A 27581-nucleotide genomic window follows, 5' to 3' on the forward strand; every position below is an offset into this window, starting at 1 on the left:
GTGGGACTGGAGTCACAGATAGGCCAGACCGGGTAAGGACGGGGGTTTCCTTATCTAAAGGACATTAGTGAACCAGTTGTGTTTTAATGACAATCTGACAGCTTCATGGTCATTTTTACTGATTCCGGATTATTTTTAATGAATCCAAATTCTCAAACTGCCATGTCAGATGGGTTTAGGTAAGGGCAGCTCAGATGGGTGAAAGACATTGAAGGTGCTCACTGAGGAGAGTGCATTGTGCGATTGGCCAGGAATCAATTGTCAATTGGGAGGAATGAAACAATATAGAGAAGATGCTTTAGTCCGGTTCAAGTAGGATCAGCTAAGTTTTTCGAGCAATTAAAAATATTTGTATAAAGCAGGAGACAATAAACATTTTGAAGATGATAAAAAATATGCAAATTGCATGTAAGAAATCATTGCTGTTTGATCTTTACATTTAAATTCACAGTTCCAAGGCATATTTTTAAGAATGACACACAAAATAGCAGAGTTTATTTTAAAAGGAAACTTTTATATCAAAATCACATCTAAAAGTTTTTGCAAATGCCATACAAACTACAACAGTATATCGCAGTCAATGCCCAGTAAAACCTTGGAGGTTGGAAGTTAAGAGCACCAAAGACAGTACAACACCGCAAAGAACATGGAGCAGTAAATAGCTTTGGCATAAGAAATAGGACAATCTCCCATAGATGCCATTTTCTGGAAACTATTGTTAGGTCAGAAAATAAATCCTAGATGCTATTTAAAAGTTACATTGCAAATTACTGATATCTACACATACTCTATCCACACATGTCCGATAGTTTGCCTAGTTATATAAATATCATTTGAGTGAATCATATCAGTGTGTTGGTAAATGCCATCAGTCAAAGAAGAAAAAAATATATAAATTAGAAGCAGTTAAAATAAAACAGGTTGTTGAAATGTTATCTTTGAGAATTCAATCTAATTTCTCCCCACACTCCCAAAAGAAACAAATGCCTAGGTTGCTGCAACTTAAAGTGGCAATCTCTGGCTTCGAGATGTTGTATAAACCAGGGCCTCTCGGTGTCTCATGAAAATTATATGTACACATGTAATGCAATATTGCAGTTAGGTGGTCTGTTATGATGTATTATTCTTATCTTCACATTCTGGAGGTTTGGGTGGTGCTTCTGAAGGGGATGTTTTTCCTTCTTCTGCTCCTTCATCTGGGATCAAACCAAGAATAAGTGGAATAATTAGGAATAAGAATTGCACCTCTGTTACTTATTGCTTTAAATATAATTTTCATATTCATTGTGACTACTGATTTTGTAATTTGAAAACGAATAATGTGCTTTGTTTCGAATATTCATGACCAAAGATTGATGCAGGTTTTGCTGACATAATCTTAACACTATTATCCCATTATCTCAGCAAGATGCTGCAATGTCCAGTGTAATTTTTACAAAAGCTCTACTTTTTTATATCTAATATCCCTCTTAAGGAAGTAGAAAAGAGCACCAGTGTTGAATTTGCCTTGGTAGGATTGATTTAGAATTTCATTTGTTCTTGTTTACACTTCTGATTTAGGAAAGCCTTCACGAAGGAGGCCTATCTGCTGGATTTTGGGTTGTATTGATGCAGCTACAGGACTTTCTGTGAACAAATGGTAATTTGTATCTTCACAAATTTGTAGATGAAGATAGAAATACCCAAAGCCTAGACTATGTGTGAAGAGAACTTCTCACCCTAGTCAGTCCACCAGCTCCTGAATCATGAGTTGTATTGTCAGGTACTGGTATCTCATTGATGGCCTTGATATGCTAGATGTTTTGCATTGCACTCACAATCATACCAACATAAATATGATGTAAAGATTCCAGGACAGATTTGACGAATCAGAGATATCTTACTTGACTTGAATGAGATCCATCAAGGTGGCAGTGCAGTGAGGAGAACAGCAGAGCTGGCACAATGCTTCACTTTCCAATGTGTATTTATACCAATCTAGCACCACAAGGGCAATCCCTAGAGGCTGTGTAACATATGCAACCAGATTAGATTGGTCTGTCCAGCTCGCCCTGAAATGCCAAGGATCATTCTACTTATGCAAGTATCTATCCAATATGTGGCTCAGCATTTATACAGCATTTGGAAAAGTGCTGCGTGCTTTGGAAGAGGCCAGGGCACCTACCAGTGTGTGGCTCAGGTAAATAGCCAGATTAATTGGGCAATGTTATTCAAAGAACTTCAAGCACAAAGACAAGTACAATAAAGGCATGAAGATGTTGAATTACTTAGATCACACCAAAGAGTGGGTGAAACTGCGGACTGTGTTGCTGTTTTATAATGGTTTAGTGCTGCTTTTAGTAAAATTATGCCATGAGGAATTTAATGGCACTCTCATCTCTTCAAACCTTAGTATGTGAATGGGGTGTAAAGTTATGTGGAGAGGATTATTTAGGTTCACTTATTTGTACTGTGGGCTAGGGTCTCAGAAACTCAGAGCAGCATGAATCCAATCATTTTTTCAAAAAGAAAAACAAAACTGAAAAGCTTTAAACATTCAGTAGCTGAGAGGATGGTGAGGCAGGTATTTTGGCAAAGGTATTGCCTGTTCCCAAGCTTCTCCCAATTCACTCTTAAGCAAGCCACACAGAGATGCATGGAAGGGAGCTATGGGACTCTTCTTCCCATTTTCTATCCGTCCCTGGCCTTCCACTCAGCAGCTCCTCCCTATGGTATGACCAATATTAGGAATTTGGGATTCAGGAATCACAGGCATAAACCTGCAACATAACACAATTATATAGCACATTGGAACATCAGCAAGTGCATCATAGCATCTAACTCCCCTCCTCAGGCTCTAAGCACACATTTAAGATAAACAAAAAAGCAATATCTGAACTATCTGTAATACTGTAATAGTTAAGGGCTCAGTTGCTGAAACCGTTTTGGCAAAGGTATTGACTTTATATTTGTATTTAGATAGTAGCTAGTGCAACAATATCAACTACAGGACATTCTTGGCTGAAATTTCTACCTGTGCTCATGGATAGTTCTGACAGTTTGTGTGGTAAATCAGCTGAATTGGCTCCTGTTGGAGAGCCAAGAATATCAGGTAAGGCATTTCTGCGGCCTGCCCGTCCTGATGAGACAAAATCTGTGACAACAGGCTCCACATCAGTCATTTCTGAGTTGTCTCCTCATAGCAACAGCTGAAAGGAAAGAAGGAGAATGGTAAAGTAATGGCACATTATTCTCCGCCCAGGCAGATTCAAGCCAGTCTAAAAATAAACTCAGCACCCATCTGCTTCAGAACAGTGGATCTATAATAGTCCTCACTTCATAATCTAGAGGTAACTTGAAAGAAAGAAAGACTTGCATCTATATAGCGCCTTTCATGACCTCAGGACGTCCCAAAGCGTTTTACAGCCAATGAAGTACTTTTTGAACTGTAGCCATTGTTGTAATGTAGGAAACTTGCCTGACTCCTGTCACTGTTTGACACTTAAATCATCCATATTCAGTCAAGGGACATTAGGGTAGATTTTGACTTTGTGTGAGAGTGTAAAATGGGTGACAGCGAATTGGAAGCCCGTTTTACATCTCTCTTGATTTTTATTTTCATTGACTTCAAATATCGGCTGCTGATTCTTTATCACCCGTTTTGCACTATCACACAAAGTCAAAATCTACCCCATTTCATTTGGATAGGGTGAGAAATGGAATTGCCTGACTCTTGCAGCTTAGTGGCATTATTTGTTGCTATGGGAAAGTTTGAGTCGAGACTGTCTTATCAGAGTTACCTGGTGGTAAATGGTCAATGAGAGAAAAATTGCACAAATAAATAAATCAGGAGTTTTTAGCCTGGGTCACTCTGCTCACCCAGCTAGAGCAGCTAAACAAAACTGTAAATAAAAAAACTAAAAACAGCACACAGTACTTTTACTAAATAGTTCTGCTGTTTCAGCTGCACTTGCAGACTTCCTGAAGTGAGTCCTGCAGGTGGTTATGACAGATACCGGTCTCTGTATAAACTAGCATATAAGACGCATCTTTAGTACATGTTCATTAAGACTTCTGGGTGAATATACTGTCAGCTGAAGATCTGAACAAGAATTCAAGATTCAAACTGGAAGTTTTAAAAAGTTGTAAGAAATAAGTAAACCTATGTAATTAATTAAAGCACAATAGTGCTCTCATTTCTTATTATAATTTACCAGATGTATATTTTACAATATAGGCTTTCCTCTTAAAATTGACAAGCTGCCTTTAATTTTATCAGCACATACTCTTATCAGTTTTCTTGGTGCTGGCATAAAACCCTTTTATTCCTCCCCATTGCAGGGTTAAAATACCTTTTACTGATTATAATCCCCTTTCATGCATGTGTTACAAAGCAAGTGTCCTTTGACACCAACTCCTGGTTTGAAAACCATGCAAGTCGATAGCAATGGCTCTGCTGTATTCTATATTCCGAGAAAAACAGTTCTAGTGTATGTATTTAACCACACTTTTACACAGATTTTCTAACTGATTTCCAAAAGCTGATAAATTTTAAAAAAATCTCTCAAATTCAGTGTCTTCAAGATGAGCTATCAGTGATCCTTTTTAATATTAGAAAAGTGCCAAATGTTCTACTGCTTACTCGGAGCTTTCTAAAATAGTTATACTGCAAAGCACAAAGTGATGCAAGACCAACTCCATGAGGCCACCTCACACCCAAAGCTGAATTTTGAACTAACATTAGTTTGGCTGTACAGTCAAAACTGCTTTACAGCAATGTAAAGTTTATAGTATAACTTCACTACTAGAAGATCTAGGGCAGTTTGGTATTTGTTACACAACAAAGCATTATATACAAGTACACATATATATATATATATATATTTAGAACTGTCACAATACTATGTTTTCAAGTTGGAGGCAAGGATAATGGAGAGGTCTGTCCGTTAAACATTTTTCATGGCTGGACCTTGAGTTGTGCCATCCTGACACAAGGTCAGGTTTTGTCTATATTTATCCTATTTTAAATCAAAATAGTTCGATTGAACTTCGTAGTTCAAAATCTTGACTGAAAAGATAGTCTGGCCAAAAATCTCAGTTCCACGTTATAAGGAACAATGATGATATTATAGTATAGAGGTATCTCAATAATGATATATTGTTAGTGGACTCTGGTAAGTGACCAGAGAATATTGGAAAATAATTCCATCTCTATTATAATTCCTGTTTTTCCTGAAGATGTATATATCCACACGCAGAAACAAACAGACATAGAGACACAAATCTATTACCAGCAGAGGTCACTGTTCATTTAAAAACAGAACAAATGGCTTTCAATGTCAATTGGTGGTTAAAAGGACAATTCAGTGTGCTACTCTGAAAAATAAGCATCCCAACTCAATCGCCATTAACATTCCAATATGGAGACAGTTTCCAAAAACATCTCTGTCATTTGGTTAAGAACACAACAAAAGGTTAGAAATATAGCGATTGTGTTTATTGACTTTTCAGCTCCTCCTGGCTCCACAATCAGGTAAGTAAAAAAAATAAAAACTTACCTTTCGGGACGCAGTCTCAGCAGTCCCTGGTTTGGTTGCCAAGTGCCTGAGAATACTGACCGGAGCATACACAGCGCATGCTGTGGTCAGTCACCAACAAATTTTGGAAAATGTGGCCTCAAACAGGTGCTTCACCTCCTATTTGCACATACAAAGTGCCTAACATCTGTTTCAGGCATGGGCCCTAGACGCTTATACAGGAACCTTTACCAATAAGGCGGGCGGAGAATGAGTGCGCAGATGCTGTCCTCCATATTGGATGCTTTACGCCTGTGAAACAGGTGCAACGCCAACAAATTTCCAGGCTAGTTTGTGGTTCCAGCATTTCCTGATTTTATTTCAGACCTCCTGCATCTTTATTCATTTATTCCCCTTACCTTCTTTTCTTTATCCCTCTATGAGCTTTATCTGCACTGTTTTCTTTTTCTCATTTTTTGCACTATACCAAAGGGATTTTCAGTTTTCAGTTCAGATAAAGGTTATACCCAAAATGTCAATCTGTTATTAACCTTAACAGATGCTGACAAATGTGCTATTTGTTTTCCACATTATCTGTTGTTTGGGTTCTGACCCTCAGATAATTAGTTATGAAGCTCCATTGCTGCAGCATCTAGCAAGTGGATGGAATAAAGTGGGAAACCAGAAGAGCTCATTTATTGTCATTTCTTTTACTGGCACTTTCAGAACATATTATCTAAAGTCCCATCTCTGAAGTGACCATCTGATATTGCTGACAAATTTGTCAACTCCTACCTACTGTCATTATTTACACTCAGCTATCATCAACATATTACTGTTAGTCATTTCAGGATCAAAGGCATGAAAAGACACAGGTCTTTGGATTTGAAAGTTAAAGTTATAAAAAACTTGAACCCTAAAGTCAAACTACTGGTAATTTTACAACCAAGCAGAGTATACCACAGCTACTTTGACTAAACTTCCTCCCATCCCGCTTCCTACAAGGACTCTATTCCATTCTCCCAGTTACTCCGTCTCCATCGCATCTGTTCTGCTGATGCCACCTTCACACCAGTCCTTCCAATATATGTTCCTTTTTCCTCACCGAGGATTCTCCTCCACCATGGTTGATGGCCCGCGACCATATCCATCCCATTTTCTGCACTTCTGCCCTCATCCCTTCCCTTCCTTCCCAGAATCCTGATAGGGTTCCCCTTGTCCTCACCTTCCATCTCACCAGCTTCCACATTCAACGGATCATCCTCTGCTATTTCCGCCAGCTCCAGTGTGATGCCACCACCAAATATATCTTCCCCTCCCCTCTTCTTTCAGCATTCCGAAGGGACATTCTAGTCCACTCTTCCATCATCCCCCAACACCCGCCTCCCTTCCTATAGCACCTTGCCATGCAAGTGCAGGAGATGCAACACCTGCCCTTTCACCTCTTCCCTTCCCACCGTCCAAGGCCCCAAACACTCCTTCCAGGTGAAACTGTGATTTACTTGTACTTCTTTCAATTTAGTAAACTGTATTCACTGCTCACGATGCGGTCTCTTCTACACTGGGGAGACCAAACACAGATTGGGTGATTGCTTTGCTGAACACCTCCGTTCAGTCCGCAAGCATGACCCTGAGCTTCCAGTCGCTTGCCATTTCAATTCTCCGTCCCACTCCCACTCTGATCTCAGCCTCCTACACTGTTCCAATGAAGCTCAATGGATGCTTGAGGAACAGCACCTCATCTTTTGATTAGGCTCTTTACAATCTTTGAGTTCAACAATTTCAGATTATAACCACTGTTGCATTTTTCTTGGACAGCAGATGCTGGTAATTATTCTGCTGTTCATTTAATCACTTCTGTCTTCCTCCCTTTCACAGACCTTCCCTTTTGTTCTTTCCTCCCCTCCTCTCTTTCCTTGCCTCTGTGCTTGCTTAAAACATATTACATTTTCCAGTTCTGACACAAGGTCACAGACCTGAAACATTAGGCTCGGATTTCCCAGGGCCGTGGAGGCGGGAATGGAGGTGTGTGGGGTGTTAAAATTGCAAAAAGTGGCGGGCGGGCCCAACCCTGCCTCCATCCCGCCTCCAAGCAATTTTCAAGAAATCGTGTTTACTGCTCCCTTCTCCGTCCTGCCTCCAAGAGGCGGGATAGGCCCGTAAGGCCCTTAACAAGCACTAAATTGCCTCTATTATCCCATTTTGAAAGACTTTTGTGATTTTAACCCTTTTCCCACGTGAAGCACGCCTGCTCTGAAACACGACGGTGAAACCTGGCGGGAGCACAACTGGATTGCTGACTATTAGCTGCAGCTCCACCATTTGATCAGCCATTATTTGCAGGTGGCAGGACTTTGTTGTCTCAGGTCTGGGGGAATGTTTAGAAGGCATAACCACAGCTGAGGAAGTTTGGAGCCTGACACCCATCTCCAGTGTGACCTCCTGGAAAACCCCTCTCGCCACCTTGACTGAGCGCTTCCTCAACTGAGGCATATACCAGAAGCATGGGAGCCATTTATTTCCTTCCCTTCTGGACATTAGATGAGGAAGAAGACCAGCTGCGGCACCAGCAGAACCATGAACAACAGCAGCACCAACAACAGCAGCACCAACAGCAGGAGCAACAACAGGAGCGCCAAGCTGCTGCTCACCCACCTGAAGCTGCATAGGCCAGAAGGGGCCAGCGCATGGAAGCCTGTCGGCGCAGGAGATACCCCCCAAACAAGGTCTACAGACACAGGGTCAGCTACCTCAATATGTCTGAGCAGCAGTGCCAAAGACGGCTCCGACTTTCACGAGAGGTAGTGGGTGACATCTGCGCAATGCTGCAACAAGGCTGGAGCCCAGAGGACCAGGTGGACACTCCTTACCAGTGGCTGTCAAAGTCACCACCGCACTCAACTTTTTTGCGTCAGGCTCATTCCAGGGATCAGCAGCAGACATCAGCGGCATCTCACAGGCGGCTGCACACACTTGCATCATGCAGGTAACTGATGCCCTCTTTGCCATCGCGCACAATCACATCCATTTCACCAAGGATCGAGCAAGTGTCATGGCACTTGTGGTTGGATTAGCTAATCTGACAGGCTTTCCAAGGGTGCAAGGCGTCGTTGACTGCACACATGTGGCCCTTAAGGCACCCCATCGTAATCCAGGAATTTTTGTCAACTGCAAGGGCTTCCACTCCCTCAACGTTCAGCTGGTATGTGACCACAAGAAGGAAACTTTGCATGTTTGTGCCAAGTATCCTGTCAGTTGCCATGACTCCTTCATACTGCAGCAGTCTAGTGTGCCTCTGCTATTCAGTCCGCCAGACCAACTTAACGGATGGCTACTTGGAGACAAGGGCTATCCCCTGAAGACGTGGCTAATGACGCCGTTGAGGAGCCCATCCAATGAAGCTGAGGAGAGCTACAACTCCAGCTACATTTCCACCAGATTCATAATCGAGCAAACCATGGGTTTGCTGAAGATGCGCTTTGGATATCTGGATAGATCAGGTGGAGCCCTGCAATACTCAGCAGCCAGGGTCTCCAGAATCGTCGTGGTTTGCTGTGCACTTCACAACATGGCACAGCGTCGTGGCTTGCAGATTCCTGAGGACCAAGTGGCTCCTCACATATCCTCCTCAGATGAGGAGGAGGAGGAGGAGAGCGAAAACGAACATCTTGCAGAGGCCCATCAACCAGTGGCAGCAGTACGCGGGAACATTGCTGACGGGATGCAAGGAATGCACTCATCTTGACCAGATTTGCTTAGCCTAGCCAATCAAGCACGTTTGCCTCTCAGCTTCTTACCAGAGCTTCGACAATGGCCAAGAACCAGTGGATTCCTAACAATTTGACCACCATACTGAAAATTGCAAGTAATCCTCAATGTGCAAGTCCCATTAGCGAAATGACACATGCCACAACTGCAGCAGTAGCCATCAGATTTTTTATTTACAGTAACCATCTGATGGCTTTTTAACATTAAACATCAAATTTCACCCAAGTGACTACCCTTGTGACTATTTGTGCAGTATCTTTCTCTTACGCATGCTCCTACGTGGTGCTTCCCCTGTGGCTTCAGCAGATGTGGAGACCCCTTGCTCAGTTTCTTGCTGCTCCTGTCTCGACACCTTTGGCGGGCGTCCTCTGGGTTTGCAAACCTGTGAGGGCTTGCCAACAGTCTCCTGCTCCTGCGGCTGAGCAGGGGTTGAGATGACGATCTCAGTTGGGTGTGGACTCTGGTGGGGCTCTGACTGAGGGCTCTGCAGTTGCATGGAAGTGTGAGCACTTAGAGAGGAGTCCCCACTTCCTTGATGTCTGCCACCAACTTCGCTCTCATGGGTCTGGTCCCCCTCAGCGCTTGCAAGTGGCTTGAGAGCAGCTTGCTGCACATCAGGGGGGGCCATGGGGACCCATATCTGCACTGGCAGTCCTACTCAGAAGGACTTCCATGAAGGTCTGCTTTTTCTGTTCAATAGATGACCATCGCTCCTCCAGAGATGTCATTCTATTCAGAACATTCACCATGTTTTCTGCACTCTGGTGACTTATCAACTCCATGGAGGTTGCCATCCTTTCCCTGGTGATGCGTTCATGCGCCAATGACTCCACAAAGGCTCTGCTCATGTTCGCTATGGACTCCCCATTCACTCCACACTCGCAGCGACCCTGGAGACAAAACCTGCCAGAGACTCCTGCATCTGTTGCTGGAGTTCCAGCACCGCTGATCTTGTGGATGGACCCAGAGGCAGAGGGTCGACATGCAGCTGAGCCGAGCTGGCAGAGTCCTGCACCCTCCAACTAGGACTCTCCACTGCTGTCCCTGTCTGCACAATCTGCTGATGCTCACTTGTGAGCTGTGATACACCAGGTGACAACACTGCACTATCTCGTGAAGGTCCCACCGAGGTGTGAGTGTCTGCGCTGGTGCTGGGTGCGCTGAATTCTGCTGATGCTGCGCCCTCAGAGGTTGCAGCTTCCTCTGAGGAGTCTGGATGCTCATGCTCTTCCTCCTGGCTAGTGGGGACGGGTGCTTGCGATGGTCCTGTGGGGGAATAAAGGAAAGAGTCAGAGATGTGATGCCAAGGTTACATGCACATTGCATATTGCAGATGATCATAAGTCCATCTGTTGGAGCTTCAGAATCATTATCAGCGACACATGCAATGTCAATGAGAGCGATGGAAAACTATTCTGTCACCAGCTTGCTGTGATGCACCCGTCTGTCCGTCCCCCACTTGCGCATCGTCCTCCACTCCCACGATCTCCAGGACTGCATCCTCCCAGGGGATGAGCTGGGCTACTGAGGGTGGAGTGTATGTACCTTTAAGGGGAGAACTACTTTTTACAGCTCCTGTATATTGTAGTACTGGCAGTGACCACAACTGTATATAAACCCTGAGTACGGATCTGTACTGTTAGTTTTAGAGCAACCCTCATCCAGTAAACACCTGTTGATTGTTCCTCTGCAGTCTCTGTCTATTGATTGAAGGACACACTACATAAAGATTCACGGATTTAACATTGGCGACGAGGCGATTCGAACCTACCTGCAACTCTGTAGGAGAAGGCCGATTCCAGGGGCACGGGCGTCGACCATCCGGCGGAGACTCCAGCGAGACGGGCTGGCAGCAGGTACGGCGCAGACCCTTCCCGGACGGCGGCGGCTGGAGCCGACCGACGGCACAGGGGAAGGCCGAGCAGCGTCGATGGTGTAAGAGAGAGGGTAAAGCGCAGCTGGGGTTGAAGACCGAGCGGCGTCGACAGAAAAAAAAAAGAGAGAGAGGGTAGAGCGCACGGGGCGCAGCCGGGGTTCAGGACCGAGCGGCATCAACGAGAGAGGCACGCAGGAAAACGCGCAGAGCGCGGCCGGTGTTCAAGGGCTGACCAGTGTCCGCAGGGGAAGAAAGGAAAGCGCGGGAGACACCATTTGAGCCAGCGGAGAAGAAGGGAGAGCGCGGGAGACGCCATTTTTAGCCAGTCTAACCACACCCAGGGATGCCGAAGAGTGGCAGTGTCACAGCGTTCGACAATGAAGTCGAAGATTGGGCGACATATGTAGAACGCATAGAAGTGTACTGCAAGGCGAATGAAGTGCCAGATGCCAGGAAAGCACTGGTATTGTTGAATTCCATGGGTACAAAAACGTATGGCTTACTGCGAAACCTAGTAACCCCAGAGAAGCCAGTGGAAAAGGATTTTGAAAGCATAGTGGCAATCCTACAGGACCACTTAAACCCCACACCGCTGCTGATAGCAGAAAGATTTAAGTTTCACAAAAGGAACCAGCATAAAGACGAAAGTAATGCTGAGTATTTAACGGAACTGCGCAAGCTATCGAAACACTGCCAGTTTGGAACGGGACTAGCAGATACTTTAATGGACAAGTTTGTGTGTGGGCTTCAAAGTGAAGGAACCCAGAAACGGTTTCTATCAGAAAAGGATCTTACGCTGGACAAGGCTTTCAGCATGGCAGTATCACATGAAGCAGCCGCACGGGGCGCTGCAGAGATACAACGGAGACCGCAAGAATATGGCACAAATGAAATGTCATATGGAGCAGTGAAGTTTTATCGCTGCGGCAGAACAACACACGACCATAAGGATTGTTGGTTCAAGGACCAAGTGTGCAGACAGTGTGGAAAAGTAGGACACATAGCAAGAGTCTGCAGGTTGGGAAAGAAAACCAGCAGCAAGAAATCTCCACAGGAGAAGTACAAAAAGGTATATAAGTTGACGGAGAGTAGTTCAGATGAACAGAAAAGTGATACAGACTCCGGAAGCAAGGAGCTGGGTTGTCTGAAACTACATAATGTAATCAAAATGGAGGATCACCAAACTATCTGGGTCACGCTCAAGATAGACGGAGTCCAAGTGAAAATGGAATTGGACACAGGATCAGCCCTAACAGACATAAACCGAAGGGACTACAAGCGGCTATTCTCACATATACCCTTGAGAGATAGAAAGATTGTCTTGAAGACGTACACGGGGCAAAAAGTCTACCCCAAAGGAAAAATAAGGGTGAACGTGATATACAACGGCAAGGAAACACCAAAAATGGACCTATATGTATTGCCAGATGGAGGACCACCACTACTAGGACGTGAATGGATCCAGAAGATAGTTAGATTGGCATGCCATACAAGCACTGACGGTAGATGCCAAAAAGGATGATGACGTCACACCTGGACGACTGTCAAAAATGCTAACTGACGCACAAGAAGTGTTCCAGGAGGGACTCGGAACACTAAAAGGCATAACAGCGATGATCAAAATAGAGGAAAATGCAAGCCCAAAGTTTTTTAAGGCCAGACTGGTGCCTTATGCGATCCGCCCAGCCGTCGAAGCAGAGCTGGAAGGTTTGGAACATTCTGCAGTACTGTCCAAAGTGGACTGGAGCGAGTGGGCTACACCCATCGTTCCTGTAATGAAGAGGTCGTTGAGTAATGCGCCTGGGGAACCAAAGAAGGTTCGCATCTGTGGAGACTTTAAGGTGACAGTGAACCCAGTCCTTCACATGGTATAGTATCCACTTCTGCGGATTGAAGATATTTTCGCCTCGCTATCTGGAGGAAAACGCTTCACTAAGATTGATCTGGCCCAGGTGTACCTGCAAATGGAGGTAGAAAAAGCCTCAAAACAGTACCTCACGATCAACACTCACAAAGGTCTCTACCAATACAACCGGCTGGTGTTCGGGGTAGCATCAGCTCCGGCTATTTGGCAAAGGGCAATGGATCAAGTCCTGCAAGGGATTCCAGGGACCCAGTGTTATTTAGACGACATCCTGGTCACGGGCAAAAATGACAGTGACCACCTCGCCAACCTGGAGCAGGTGCTCACTAGATTTAAGGAATATGGGCTCCGAGCTAATCGCCACAAATGCGAGTTTTTCCAGAAGCAGATCTCGTATTGTGGCCACGTTATTGATGAAGAGGGGTTACATAAGACCCCTGAAAAGATTGAGGCAGTAGTCAAGGCTCCAGCACCGGAAAATGTGTCACAACTGAGGTCGTTCCTCGGGCTGGTGAACTACTACCATAAGTTCTTGCCGAATTTGTCTACAGTACTACACCCACTGAACACCCTACTGCAAACGGGGGTACCATGAAAGTGGAATGACGAATGTAAACGAGCTTTCCAGAAGTGCAAAGAATTGATCACATCAAAAGAGGTGTTGGCTCATTTCAACCCAGCACTACCAATTCAGTTGGCGTGTGATGCATCACCCTATGGTATTGGAGCGGTGCTGTCGCACAAATTCCCGGACGGCTTGGAGAGGCCAGTAGCCTTTGCGTCTCGGTCACTAACCTCAGCCGAGCGTAACTACACCCAGATTGACAGGGAGGCCCTCAGCCTAGTGTGGGGAGTGTAAAAGTTCAACCACTATCTGCATGGGCAGAAGTTTACCTTGCTGACTGACCACCAACCACTTGTCTCCATCTTTAATCCAAAGAAGGGCGTTCCGGTGATGACTGCGCAACGGCTACAAAGATGGTCCCTTTTTCTAGGGGCGAACCAATATGAAATAGAGTATAAGGGCACGAAACAGCATGGAAACGCTGATGGGCTATCACGCCTGCCACTGCCTACTGCGGAGGAAGCACCAGCAGTGGACCCTGTTGAAATATTTTATTCGACTATAATTGAACACTTGCCAGTAACTAACGCGGATATAGAGAAGGAGACCCGAAATGACCTGACACTGTCTCGGGTATATGATTTGACAGTGAAGGGATGGCCAACACATGGCGACTCACTGTTGCCAGCATTCTCATCCAGAAGAGAACAGCTGACAGTATGCCAGGGGACCTTGATGTGTGGATCCCGAGTGGTAATTCCACCCAAGTTAAGGGAGAGAGTGCTCAATGAGCTTCATGAAGGCCATCTGGGAGGGGTGAAAATGAAAAGCCTTGCTAGGGCTTATGTGTGGTGGCTGGGGATCGATCAGCAAATCGAGGACCTGACAAAGAGCTGCTCAGGATGCCAGAAGGTCCAAAATGCACCACCACATGCCCCTCTACACCCATGGGAGTGGCCCTCCTCTCCATGGCAACGGTTGCATATTGATTTTGCTGGTCCATTCATGGACTCAATGTTCTTAATAGCCGTGGATGCGCACTTGAAATGGCCAGAGGTGATCAAAATGTCCTCCACCACCACGGAGAAAACGATTGCAGTCCTACGGACCATTTTTGCCAGGAACGGCTTGCCAGAGCAGATTTGCTCTGATAACGGACCACAGTTTGTGTCCGAAGAGTTTCGGAAATTTATGAGAAGGAATGGAGTAAGGCATTACACATCCGCCCCGTATCATCCAGCCACAAATGGATTGGCTGAGAGGTTCGTACAAACCTTTAAAATGGCAGTAATGGCCATGTGCGATGACGACATTCCACTGCAGCATAAGGTGGACAATTTCCTGTTAGCCTACAGAAATGCGACACATGCAGTTACCAACCAGACCCCGGCCATGATGTTCTTTAACCAAAGGTTGAGATCTCGTCTGGATTTGCTCAGACCAAATGTACGATGAAATATTGAGAATAAGCAATTCCAGCACATCAATGAGAAGCCGACAAGGAGCTTCAATGTAGGGCAACCAGTCTTGGCCCGCGACTACCGAACAGAGAAATGGCAACCAGGAACGATATGCACACGGCAGGGGCCACTAATGTACATAGTGGATGTTGGGGAGAACATTGTGAGACGCCATGTCGACCAGATCCTAGCGTCACAGGAACGAGTCAACCCCATCTCTCGCGTACCTGGTGATGAACCCGACATACAGGTAGCATCTACCCCAGAAACAGTAGCATCGGAAGCTAATGAACCAACCGACGACAGGGGGGCGGAATCGCCTCCGCACCAAGAGCAAGACACTCAGGAAAGGCGCTATCCAGAAAGGATCAGGAAGCCGCCCCAAGACTGAATTTATAAATGGACTATTTTCAGTTAATGTTGCATGTTAAAAGTGTTAATTGTTAAATGAATGTTATGGTACTGTTAATCTAAAAGGGGAGGAATTGTAGTGTATGTACCTTTAAGGGGAGAACTACTTTTTACAGCTCCTGTATACTATAGTACCGGCAGTGACTGTAAAGTCTGTGGGTTGTTTAGTTAATTATACACACAGACTCCAAGAGTAACTTAAAACAGGACTTTACTATTCGAAGGTCAGGGCGAAATCTGCTCAATACTTCTTGACACAGCACTTATATACCGGTGTGGTCACCGTCGGTATTACAGTATACAGAAGCCAACAAAGTAGTGCAACACCTAAAGTAGTTCTCTTAAAGGTGGACGGTTACATACAATAGTTCTCTTAAAGGTAGACGGGTACATACACTACAATCCTCCCTTTTTAGCTTACAACATACTGATTCCCCATTAAACATACATTATAACATATATACAACTTTATGCAAGACAGTTCACAGATTCAGTCTCTCTGGTGGTTTCCGGACTCTGTCCGGATAACGCCTCGGTGGTGTCGTAACTTCCGGCGGGGTAGTAGGTGCTTCTGGCAAGGTCGATTCGGCTTGAAGGACAGTGTCAGGTTCATCTGATTCCAGTATTACCAGATCGGAGGTAGGTGTTCTGGGTATCTCTGTCTCAACATTAACCGTGTAAGGTGGTGGAGTAGGTTGGCCATTTGTGGCTGACCCTATGATCTGGTCAACATGGCGCCTTATTATACTGTCCCCAATGTCCACTGTATACATCAACGGCCCTAGCCTTTTTCCGATAGTTCCAGGCTGCCATTTCTCGGTACGGTAGTCCCGGGCCAAAACTTGTTGACCTATCTGAAAAGATCTAGTTGGCCTTTCATTCATGCCCTGGAATTGCCGGTTCTCTACGTCCCTCCTGACATTTGGCTTAAGCAAATCCAGCCGGCATCTTAGTCGTCTATTAAAAAACATCATGGCGGGAGTTTGATTTGTGACCGCATGTGTTGCATTCCTGTACGCCAACAAGAAGCAAAAATATGTTCAATCCGCGGAAGCGGGTATTGTACCGTGTGAAGCACCGGATTCACTGTGATCTTGAAGTCTCCGCAGATGCGGACCTTCCCCGGTCCCCCTGGCTTGTTACTTGGTGAAGACTTCATGACGGGAACAATGGGCGTGGCCCACTCACTCCAGTCCACTTTTGACAGTACCCCTGATCGTTCAAGTTCTTCCAGTTCTGCCTCCACAGCAGGTCGTATCGCGTAAGGTACCGATCTGGCTTTGAAAAATTTTGGGCTTGCATGTTCTGCAATCTTAACCTTTGCTTTAATTCCTCACAGTGTTCCCAGTCCTTGCTGGAATACCTCTTTAGCTTAGTCTAATATTCTGGACAACCGTTCAGGTTTGACATCTTCCTTTCCAGAATCTACCGTCATGGTGTTTAGTGAATGCCAGTCTATCTTTATTTTCCTGATCCACTCCCGTCCCAGAAGTGGTGGACCTCCCTCAGGCAACACATACAGGTCCATCCTTTGGTGCTCTTTGTCCTTGTATCTCACCTTGACTTCTATCTTTCCGATGGGGTATACTTTGTGCCCCGTGTATGTCTTCCCACAACGATAGCATTTCGTTGTACCCGAAGTAATTTGCTGCACCCTGAGTGCCGCTGCCTTTAGCTGCATTTCCGCCGTTCCTTTCACTGCGGCTTCGTTCGATGCAGCAATAAGGACAACCTTCTCAAGTGTAAGATCGTTCTCTTCGAGCAGTCGTTTTTGTGTTTCTTCCTTCGACATTCCGCACACGAATTTGTCTCGCAACGCTTCTGTCAGATTCCCTCCAAACTGGCAGTGTTTCGCTAGTCTACGCAGTTCGACCAAGTATTCTGCGTTGCTTTCGTCTTTCCTTTGCGTTCTCGCATAGAATTTGAATCGTTCCGCCAACATCAACGGTGTGGGGTTCAAGTGATCCTTCAGAACAGTCACAATATCATCGAAAGTCTGATCCGCCGGTTTAGCTGGTGCTAGTAGATGCTTCAAGAGCTCGTATGTCTTCGCGCCCATCGAGTTTAGCAAGGTTATAGCTTTGTCATCTTCTTCTATTTTATTGGCCTCACAATAGATCTCAATGCGTTCCACATACGTAGCCCAGTCTTCTACCTCGGAATTAAAATCGTTGATGTTACCCCGCTTAGGCATCTTCCTCTCTTCCTGATAACACCACGAATTATTTCTTTAAAATTTTTTTTTTCCAAGATGGCGGTTCCCGCGAAAATGGCGGTTTCCCGCGCTTATCTTCTCTCCCCGCCCACTTCAATGGCCGTTCCCCGCTTCTGTCTTCTTCTCCGCCTAATGGCGGCTTCCCGCGTTTCTTCCCCTGGCGGGAGGGGTACACTTTCCCCACGGGCGACGGCCGCTGGCTTTCAGGTTCACAGCCTGCGCGTCGGCTTCAGTGCTTTCCCTTTTCTCGGCAGGGCAACCGGCGCTGGGTACACCCCGTTGACGGCGAACAGTTTCAGCCGCTGGGCTGGCTCTCGCTCAGTTCCCCTTGCTCGGGCTCGGTCTCTCTCCCGCTCTCTCGGCTCTACCGGCGCTGGGTACACCCCGTTGATGGAGAACAGTTTCAGCCGCTGGACTGGCTCTCGCGCAGTCTCCCTTGGTCGGCTCTGCCTCTCCCGCTCGCTCGGCTCCCAAACGCCTCTCCCAGCCGTCTCGCAGTCCGGTGCTTCCCTCCCCGGCTGCGGCTGAGTTTTTATATCTTCCCGTGCCTACGCTCCCGGTCGCAGCGCTTCGTGGCTTCGGTCGCTGCCCGGCCTTTTTCGCCGGTCGCGGTCTAGCTGTCTCACGACGCCATTGCGTCCCCAGCCTGTCTGTACCGCGGCTTCCTTGCTCCACGCTGCCCCAGTCTCAGCGCCTCTGGGCCCGACTTCTGTCCGGCTCCTTTCCCCCTCGACCGTGGTCGAGTGCACCGCCCTTATCCTCCAGTTATTCTTTTTACTTTTCCCTTACTCACAGTCACCGTGGCCGCCTTGCTTCTCGTGCTGATCGGCTCACTCCTCACCGTGGCAGAAGGGACAGTCAGTGCCTGTTGCTGATGGAAGTCTTTGTCTCTGAATTCTTCCTCCTTTCCAGCTCTGCAGACTCGAGTTTTCTCCCAGCAGAATGACGAGGGTGGTTGCCTCTTCTCGACGCTCGTTAACTGCTTCGGAATTATTGTTGCCGCAGGGTACGATCGGACTCGTCGCCACTGTAAAGTCTGTGGGTTGTTTCGTTAATTATACACACAGACTCCAAGAGTAACTTAAAACAGGACTTTACTATTCGAAGGTCAGGGCGAAATCTGCTCAATACTTCCTGACACAGCACTTATATACCGGTGTGGTCACCGTCGGTATTACAGTATACAGAAGCCAACAAAGTAGTGCAACACCTAAAGTAGTTCTCTTAAAGGTGGACGGTTACATACAATAGTTCTCTTAAAGGTAGACGGGTACATACACTACAGTGACCACACCTGTATATAAACCCTGAGTAGGGATCTGTACTGTTAGTTTTAGAGCAACCCTCATCCAGTAAACACCTGTTGATTGTTCCTCTGCAGTCTCTGTCTATTGATTGAAGGACACACGACCTAAAGATTCACGGATTTAACAGAGGGTGGCCCTCCTCCTGTCCTCGCTCTTTCACTCTTATTGTGAGCTCTCTTTTCCTGCAATGAGGGAGACAAGTGGAGTTTGAGTGAGAATGAAGGAGTGAGTGTAAAGAATCCATAGCATAGATGCTTAGAAGGAGGCAAAGATGGAGTGAGGTGGCAAGACCAAGGGCCCTCCCTGTGTGTTGTAAGTTGTTTTCATAGCATCACAGTGATAGGGAGTGTGAGGGCTGCATAGTCGAATAGTTAGGTGAATGTGACCATAGAGAGAGAGGGAATGTGTAAGGGTGCATGGATGTCAGTGTCAAGTGGGATGTGGAGGAAGAGGTTGCTAAAGCTGAGTGCTGGTGAGGAGAGGCAATGGGGATCAGATTGAGGGTGTTGGGAAAGTCATACTCACTTTTGAAGTGCGCAGAAGGTCATGAAACCTCTTCCTGCACTGAAGCCAGGTTCTGCGGGTTATCGACAAAGAGTTGCCCTCCTGGGCCACCTGGATCCACACAGCCTTGGTCTGCTGGGGAGGCTTCTTCCTCCCTGAAGAAGCGAAGAGCACCTCTTTATGTGCTCTGGCTCCCTCCACTAAAGCTTGCAGGGCAACGTCATCAAACCTGGGAGCAGACCTAGGTGTCTCACTGGTCATTCTGCCTCCAGGTCCCTCTAACATGAAAGGCCAAAAGGTTGGCAGTCTGCAGAAGAAGCAAGGCTTGTTGCAGACCTTAAATGCAGCAGCAATGATGACATCATCGGAGGAGAGTTTCAGACTGAAAAAACTAATTGGGCCATGGGTTCCCACTCGCTGGAACTCAATTGCCCACTTAAGTTAAAAACGCATCATTCTCTCACATCGATTTAGAATCGGATGGCTAACACGAAAAGCAGATTGCACTATTTTGCCTTTGTAGGAGCATACCTGCAGTGGTTTAACCACCACGGCACATTTTCTAATATGAGCTTAACACCCCAGTAAATGTTCAGTGTCATGAACTAAAATTAACAAACCAGCCAATTATCAGAGGATTGTTTGGAATGAGATAACATTGACTGTTAAAATGAAGTAAACCTTTGAATTAATTACATTTTTGTTTTCTTTATGTAAATGATTCTCTTGACAGAAATACTCTGATGTCGAACAATGCATGGTTGAGACAGAATTGAAATGTATTAATAATAGGTTTAATGGTCAGACCTCTCCATTATCCGTGCCACCAATATTACAGGCAGTAAGCGCACGTCATTACAAGCTGGAAGTGTGTCACCTGCCTTTATTGGTGGAGGCAAAAAAATTGGCATCCAGGCCACACGCCTTAAAGAGACATTAGGCGCTTGGCATATTCAAATAAGGGGCCTACCACAACACACCACCTCCCAGCCACTGCTACTCTCCCAACATTTTCGTCCCCCTTCACGGTCGCCTGTCTTCTGGGTCCCCTTTAATTACTTATCTGAGGGCCGGTGCTGGTGTTGCAGCGGCCCGATCTTTAACTTCTCTTCACTGGTGAGCTGCCTGGGGACACCTCTTCGGTGTCTGCAACTCGCTGGCTCAATGAAAATTTGGCTAGAGGCCCAATATTGGGTGCTTTGAAATCAGGAATTCTGGCTTACCTTAACAATGATGCATTTCAAAGTACAATAGATCTTGGAAACCCATTTGACATTTGTCAGGGGGCTGGGAACCTAAGTGTGGGCCCAGAACAGAGAGAAACAAAGCTGGAAGTGAAAGATAGAAAAGTAGTCAGCAAAACTAGTAGGGAGCAGAAACAAAGGCCAACAGTAAAGAGGGTCAAAGTGCAGAAAAATATTAAACAGGCAAAGCTGAAGGCACTTTATCTAAATGCACGTATCATTTGCAACAAGGTGGATGAATTAATGGCACAAATAGAAGTAAATGAGTATGATGTAATTGCCATTACAGAGACATAGTTGCAGGGTAACTAAAGTTGGGAACTGAATGTTTCAGGGTACTCAACATTTAGGAAGGACAGACAAAAAGGAAAAGGAGGTGGCGTAGTACTGTTAATAAGGGATGAGATCGATATGGTAGAGATAAAAGATCTTGGCTCGGCAGATCGTGATGTAGAACTGGAATCAGTTTGGGTGGAGCTAAGAAACAGCAAAGGGCGGAAAACATTTGTGTATAGGCCACCAAACAGTTGTGGTAATGTAGGGCACAGTATCAATCAATAAATTAGAAGTGCATGTAACAAGGGCAATAGGGTAATCATGGGTGTTGTGTATGTACCTTTAAGAGAATAACTGGTCTCAGACTGCAGTACCGGCAGTGACCACCCCTGTATAAAAGGCGCTAGTAAGCCTCTGTAGTTTCAGTTTCCCGATTGACTCCTTTCAGTAAAGACTTGTTTTGTTCAACTCCTGCTGTCCGTGTCTCAATCATTCACGGACGTAATACTGGCGACGAGCAGATACGAACTTACCTACAGTCTGCACCACCTCCTGGGATCCATTCCTGCAGCGAAGTGAGCAGAGGTCGAGGCCAGAAGGAAGAAAGAAGCAGTAGAAACGGGCGTCGACCGTGGGCATCCGCCCCTGTGTTAGCGGAGTTGAAGATTGCTGGAGAAGCTGTCGAAAGCGGGGCCTGGTTCCTGTCGACGGTGCTTCAACTAATCGGGCTGGTGGCAGGTAGTACACCGATCCTTCCTGGGCTGCGGCGGTCGTGAACTCGAGCGGGTGGCTTGCAACGGGGCCGAGCAGCGTTGTCGGGAAGAGGAGAGAGAGAGGGTGGAGCACACAGGGCGCGGCCGGTGCTACGAAGCCGGGCTGCGTATAGACCCGAGAAGAGGGAGGCAAGAGTCCCACAGGGTTGTTCCACGACGGGAAAATAATTTAAAAAAAGAAATATTAAACGCGCAGGAAACCGCGAGGAGCTGCAGGTTGCAACGGAAACCGCGGAAAGTAGCGCTAGCAACAGCGGGGAAGAAGGCAAAAGCGTGGGAGGCGCCATCTTAATCAGCGGGGAAGAAGGCAAAGCGCGGGAGGCGCCATTTTGCTAAATCGGGGAAGAAGGCAAAGCGCGGGAGGTGCCATTTTAGATTTTCAAGATGCCGAAGACTGGCTGTATCACTGCCTTTGATAATACAACAGAGGACTGGACCACGTATGTGGAAAGAGTCGAGGTATATTGCGAGGCAAACGAAATAGCCGATGAGAAAAAGGCATCGGTATTGCTAAACTTAATGGGCGCTAGAACGTACGGCCTATTGCGGGACCTGATTACTCCAGCCAAACCGAAGGCGAAGAGTTTTAACGAAATTGTTGCTGTCCTACAGGAACACCGAAACCCTGCACCGCTGTTGATAGCAGAAAGATTTAAATTCCACAGGAGAACTCAGCATAAAGATGAGAGCAATGCTGAGTACCTTACGGAACTACGCAAGCTATCAAAGCACTGCCAGTTCGGAGCAGGACTGGCAGATACACTACGGGACAAATTTGTCTGTGGACTCCTGAGTGAAGGAACACAGAAGAAGTTACTCTCAGAGAAAGAGCTGACGCTAGATAAGGCTTTCAGCGTGGCAGTATCGTACGAAGCAGCAGCCAGGGGAGCTGTGGAAATTCAACAAAAGCCACAGGAATACGGCACCCACGAAATGACACGGGGATTTGCAAAATGTTATCGCTGCGGCAGAACTAACCATGACCAGAAGGACTGCTGGTCCAAGGACAAAATATGCAGGCAATGCGGAAAGATGGGACACAGTGCACGAGTTTGCAGGTCTGGGAAGAAGACCAGCGACAACAAAAAGGCTACTAAGGAACCGTACAAGAAAGTACAAAAGATGACGGACAGTAGTTCCAAAGACCAGATGAGCGATAGTGAATCCGGGAACAGGAGACTAAGCTGTCTCAAACTTCACAATGTAATCGCAAAAGAAGATCACCGAACCATTTGGGTCACCCTCACGATAGCAGGGTCCCAAGTTAAAATGGAATTGGATACAGGATCAGCGCTAACCGTCATGAATCGACGAGACTACGAGTGGCTATTCTCACACATACCCTTGAGAGAGACATCCATCGTCTTGACCACGTATACGGGGCAAAAAGTATACCCCAGAGGAAAAATAAGGGTGCCTGTCGAATACAACGGCAAGAAAATACGGAAATTGTATCTCTACATATTGCAAAATGGTGGACCACCGTTATTGGGACGTGAATGGATCAGGAAGATTAGCTTAGATTGGCACTCCATTCATGCAATGACGGTGGACGGTAAAAAAGATGAAGACGTCACTCCTGGACGATTGTCAACAATCTTAGCTAAAGCCAAAGAGGTATTTCAACAAGAACTGGGCACTCTTAAGGGCGTAACCGCCTCGATAAAAATAGAAGAGAATGCAATTCCCAAGTTTTTCAAAGCAAGACCGGTACCATATGCAATTCGCCCAGCCGTCGAGGCAGAGCTGGAGAATCTGGAGAAGGCAGGCGTGTTGTCTAAGGTCGACTGGAGCGAGTGGGCGACACCCATCGTTCCTGTCATGAAGAAAACGTTAAGCAATAAGTCTGAGGAGCCAAGGAAGGTTCGCATCTGTGGGGATTTCAAGGTGACGGTGAACCCAGTCCTTCACACAGTACAATATCCTCTTCCAAGGATAGAAGACATCTTCGCCTCACTATCTGGAGGGAAGCGTTTTACAAAAATTGACCTAGCACAAGCATATTTGCAGATGGAGGTTGAAGAATCCTCTAGGAAGTATCTCACGATAAACACTCACAAAGGTCTTTACCAGTATCATCGATTGGTATTCGGAGTAGCATCGGCTCCGGCGATATGGCAAAGAGTGATGGAACAAGTCCTGCAAGGGATTCCGGGGACTCAGTGTTACTTGGACGACATCCTTGTGACAGGTGAAGATGACAGTGAACACCTTAACAACCTAGAACAGGTGCTCACTAGACTACGGGAACATGGGCTATGACCCAACCGCCCCAAGTGCGAGTTTTTTAAGAAACAGATATCGTATTGTGGCCACGTGATTGATGAAGAGGGGTTACATAAGTCCCCTGATAAAATTGAAGTGGTTGTTAAGGCCCCAGCGCCTGAAAATGTGTCGCAACTGAGGTCATTCCTCGGATTGGTGAATTACTACCATAAGTTTTTGCCGAATTTGTCGACAATCCTGCACCCACTGAACGCCCTGCTACGAACGGGAGTAGCATGGAAATGGAGCAATGACTGTAAGCGGGCCTTTCAGAAGAGTAAGGACTTAATCACTTCAAGAGAAGTATTGGCTCACTACAACCCAGCACTGCCGATCAGACTGGCGTGTGATGCGTCTCCCTACGGCATTGGGGCAGTACTGTCACATAAATTCCTTGATGGTTTAGAGAGGCCGATAGCTTTTGCGTCACGCTCGTTAACTTCTGCCGAGCGTAACTATGCCCAGATTGACAGAGAGGCCCTCAGCCTAGTGTGGGGGGTGAAGAAGTTCAATCACTACCTGCACGGTCAAAAATTTACTCTACTAACCGATCATCAACCTCTTGTCTCCATTTTCAACCCTCAGAAGGGCGTACCAATAATGACAGCGCAACGGCTGCAGAGGTGGTCCCTTTTCCTAGGGGCACACCAATATGACATCGAGTACAAAGGAACTAAACAGCATGGGAATGCTGATGGATTGTCACGCCTACCGTTGCCGACGGTGGAAGAAGAAGACCTTGCAGTGGATCCAATGGAGTTATTCCACTCGACCATAGTCGAATGTCTCCCTGTGATGAATGCAAACATAGAAAAGGAAACACGAAATGACCCGAAACTATCACGGGTCTATGATTTAACGGTGAAGGGATGGCCAGCACATAGCGAACCACTGCTGCCAGCATTCTCGCCGAGAAGAGAACAGCTGTCAGTGTGCAGAGGAACCTTGATGTGTGGATCCAGAGTAGTAATTCCACCTAAGTTGACGGATAGAGTGCTCAATGAGCTTCATGAGGGTCATCTGGGTGGGGTAAAAATGAAGAACTTAGCCAGAGCGTTTGTGTGGTGGCCGGGAATCGATAGAGAAATCGAAGAGATGACCAAGAGCTGTGCAGGATGCCAAAAGGTCCAAAACGCCCCACCACAAGCTCCTCTACATCCATGGGAGTGGCCCTCATCTCCATGGCAAAGGCTGCACATTGATTTTGCTGGTCCCTTCATGGACTCGATGTTTTTAATTGCGGTGGATGCACATTCAAAGTGGCCAGAGGTAATAAAAATGTCCTCAACCACCACGGAAAAAACTATCACAGTTTTACGAACCATATTCGCCAGGAATGGGCTGCCTGAACAGATTTGCTCTGACAATGGACCACAGTTTGTGTCTGAAGAGTTCCGGAGGTTCTTAAAGAACAATGGTGTTAAGCATTACACATCTGCCCCATATCATCCAGCCACTAATGGATTGGCCGAGAGGTTTGTTCAAACATTCAAGCATGCTATCAAGGCAATGTGTAATGAAGATATACCCCTACAACATAAGGTGGACAACTTCTTGTTTGCCTACCGGAATGCGACACATGCGGTTACCAACCAAACTCCAGCCATGATGTTCTTCAATCGAAGACTACGATGCCGCTTGGATTTGGTTAAGCCAAACGTCCGAAGGGATGTGGAGAACAAGCAGTTTCAGAATATGAATGAAAGGCCGACCAGGAGTTTTAAGATAGGTCAACCAGTTTTGGCCCGGGACTACCGCACTGAGAAATGGCAGCCAGGAACGATTTGTACACGGCAAGGACCTCTCATGTATACCGTGGACGTTGGAGAGAGCATTGTAAGACGCCATGCTAACCAGATTCTAGAGTCACTGGAAAACGTCAACTCCACACCACGATCTGATACACCTGGTAATGAAATCGACGTACCAATTGCAGCTACCGCAGAATCGGTGATATTGGAAGCAGATGAACCAAACAACGACATTGAACACGACTCAAGCTTGCCAGAGGAACCTGATACCCCAAAGAGGCGTTATCCAGACAGAATCAGGAAGCCTCCTCAAAGACTGAACTTATAATTGCTTAAACTTAACCAATGTATCTAGCAACCGTAATTGTGATTGTAATTAGTTATCATTTAGTTGTTAAATGAATGTTATGTACTGTTTATCTAAAAGGGGAGGAATTGTTGTGTATGTACCTTTAAGAGAATAACTGGTCTCAGACTGTAGTACCGGCAGTGACCACCCCTGTATAAAAGGCACTAGTAAGCCTCTGTAGTTTCAGTTTCCCGATTGACTCCTTTCAGTAAAGACTTGTTTTGTTCAACTCCTGCTGTCTGTGTCTCAATCATACACGGACATAATAATGGGGGACTTTAAGCTACACATTGACTGGGCAAAATCAAATTACCACTAATGGTGTGGAGGCCAAATTCTTGGAATGCTTGCGAGATGGTTTCCTGCATCAGTATGTGGAGGAACCAACCAGGGAACAGACTATTCTGGATCTGGTACTGTGTAATGAGAAAAGGCTAATCAAGAATCTTGTGGTAAAGCGGCCTTTAGGGACAAGTGACCATAATATGATTGAATTTTACATTAAGTTTGAGAGTGATGTAGTCCAATCTGAAACTAAGGTCTTCAATCTAAACAGAGGGAACGACAAGGGTATGAGGGACAAGTTGGCCATGGTAGATTGGGAGACTACACTAAAAGGTATGAAGCTGGACATACAATGGCTAACATTCAAGAAAATAATGCATAATTTGCAACAAACATATAGTCCTCTAGGGCATAAAAACCCAAAAGGAAAAGTGATCCAACCATGGATAACAAAAGAAATTAAAGCTAGTACTAAGTCAAAGGAGGAAGCTTATAAAGTTGCCAGAAAAAAACAGTCAGCCTGAGGATTGGGATCTTTTTAGAAATCAGCAAAGGGGGATCAAGAAATTGATAAAGAAAGGGGCAATGGAATATGAGCACAAATTAGCGAAAAATATAAAAACGGATTGTCGGTATGTGAAAAGGAAAAGACTGGCGAAGGTAAATGTAGATCCTTTACAGTCAGAGATGGGAGAATTTATAATGGGGAATGAGGAAATGGCAGAGAAATTAAATAAATACTTTGTTTCTGTCTTCACGGAGGAAGATACAAAAAACCTCCCAGAAATACGAGAAAACCAAGGGTGTGGCGAGAATGAGGAACTTAAAGAAATTATTATTAGTAAAAAAAAAGTACTAGCAAAATTAACGGGACTAAAAGTCGATAAATCCCAAGGACTGGATGACCTACATCCTAGGGTTTTGAAAGAGGTGGCCATTGGGATAGTGGATACATTGGTTGTCATCTTCCAAAGTTCTATAGATTCTGGAATGGTTCCTGCAGATTGGAGGATAGCAAATGTAACCCTGCTATTTAAGAAAGGAAGGAGAGAGAAAACGGGGAACTACAGACATGCTAGCCTCACAAAAGTAGTTGGGAAAATGCTGGAATTTATTATAAAGGATGCAATAACTGGGCACTTAGAAACTAATAGTAAGATTGGGCAGAGTCAA

General features: G+C 45.9%; 1 protein-coding gene across 6 annotated transcripts in view; it reads right to left on the minus strand.

Annotated features, from left to right (window-relative positions):
* Window positions 1–493: 493 nt before the first annotated feature.
* Window positions 494–27581, minus strand: part of pkib (protein kinase (cAMP-dependent, catalytic) inhibitor beta) — a 179410-nt gene continuing 152322 nt past the window's right edge. For all 6 annotated transcript variants that reach the window (XM_085997285.1, XM_085997284.1, XM_085997282.1 and 3 more), the window contains 2 exons: window positions 3014–3188; window positions 494–1196 (listed from right to left, as the gene is read on the minus strand). In XM_085997285.1, coding sequence (XP_085853411.1) covers window positions 1111–1196; window positions 3014–3161 — 234 coding nt within the window. In that variant the 5' untranslated portion in view covers window positions 3162–3188 and the 3' untranslated portion in view covers window positions 494–1110. The remainder of the gene's footprint in view (window positions 1197–3013; window positions 3189–27581) is intronic.

The sequence above is a fragment of the Somniosus microcephalus genome, chromosome 9 (assembly GCF_052327205.1).
Source record: "Somniosus microcephalus isolate GS21.2 chromosome 9, FLI_Smic_1.0, whole genome shotgun sequence".
Taxonomy (NCBI): Eukaryota; Metazoa; Chordata; class Chondrichthyes; order Squaliformes; family Somniosidae; genus Somniosus; species Somniosus microcephalus.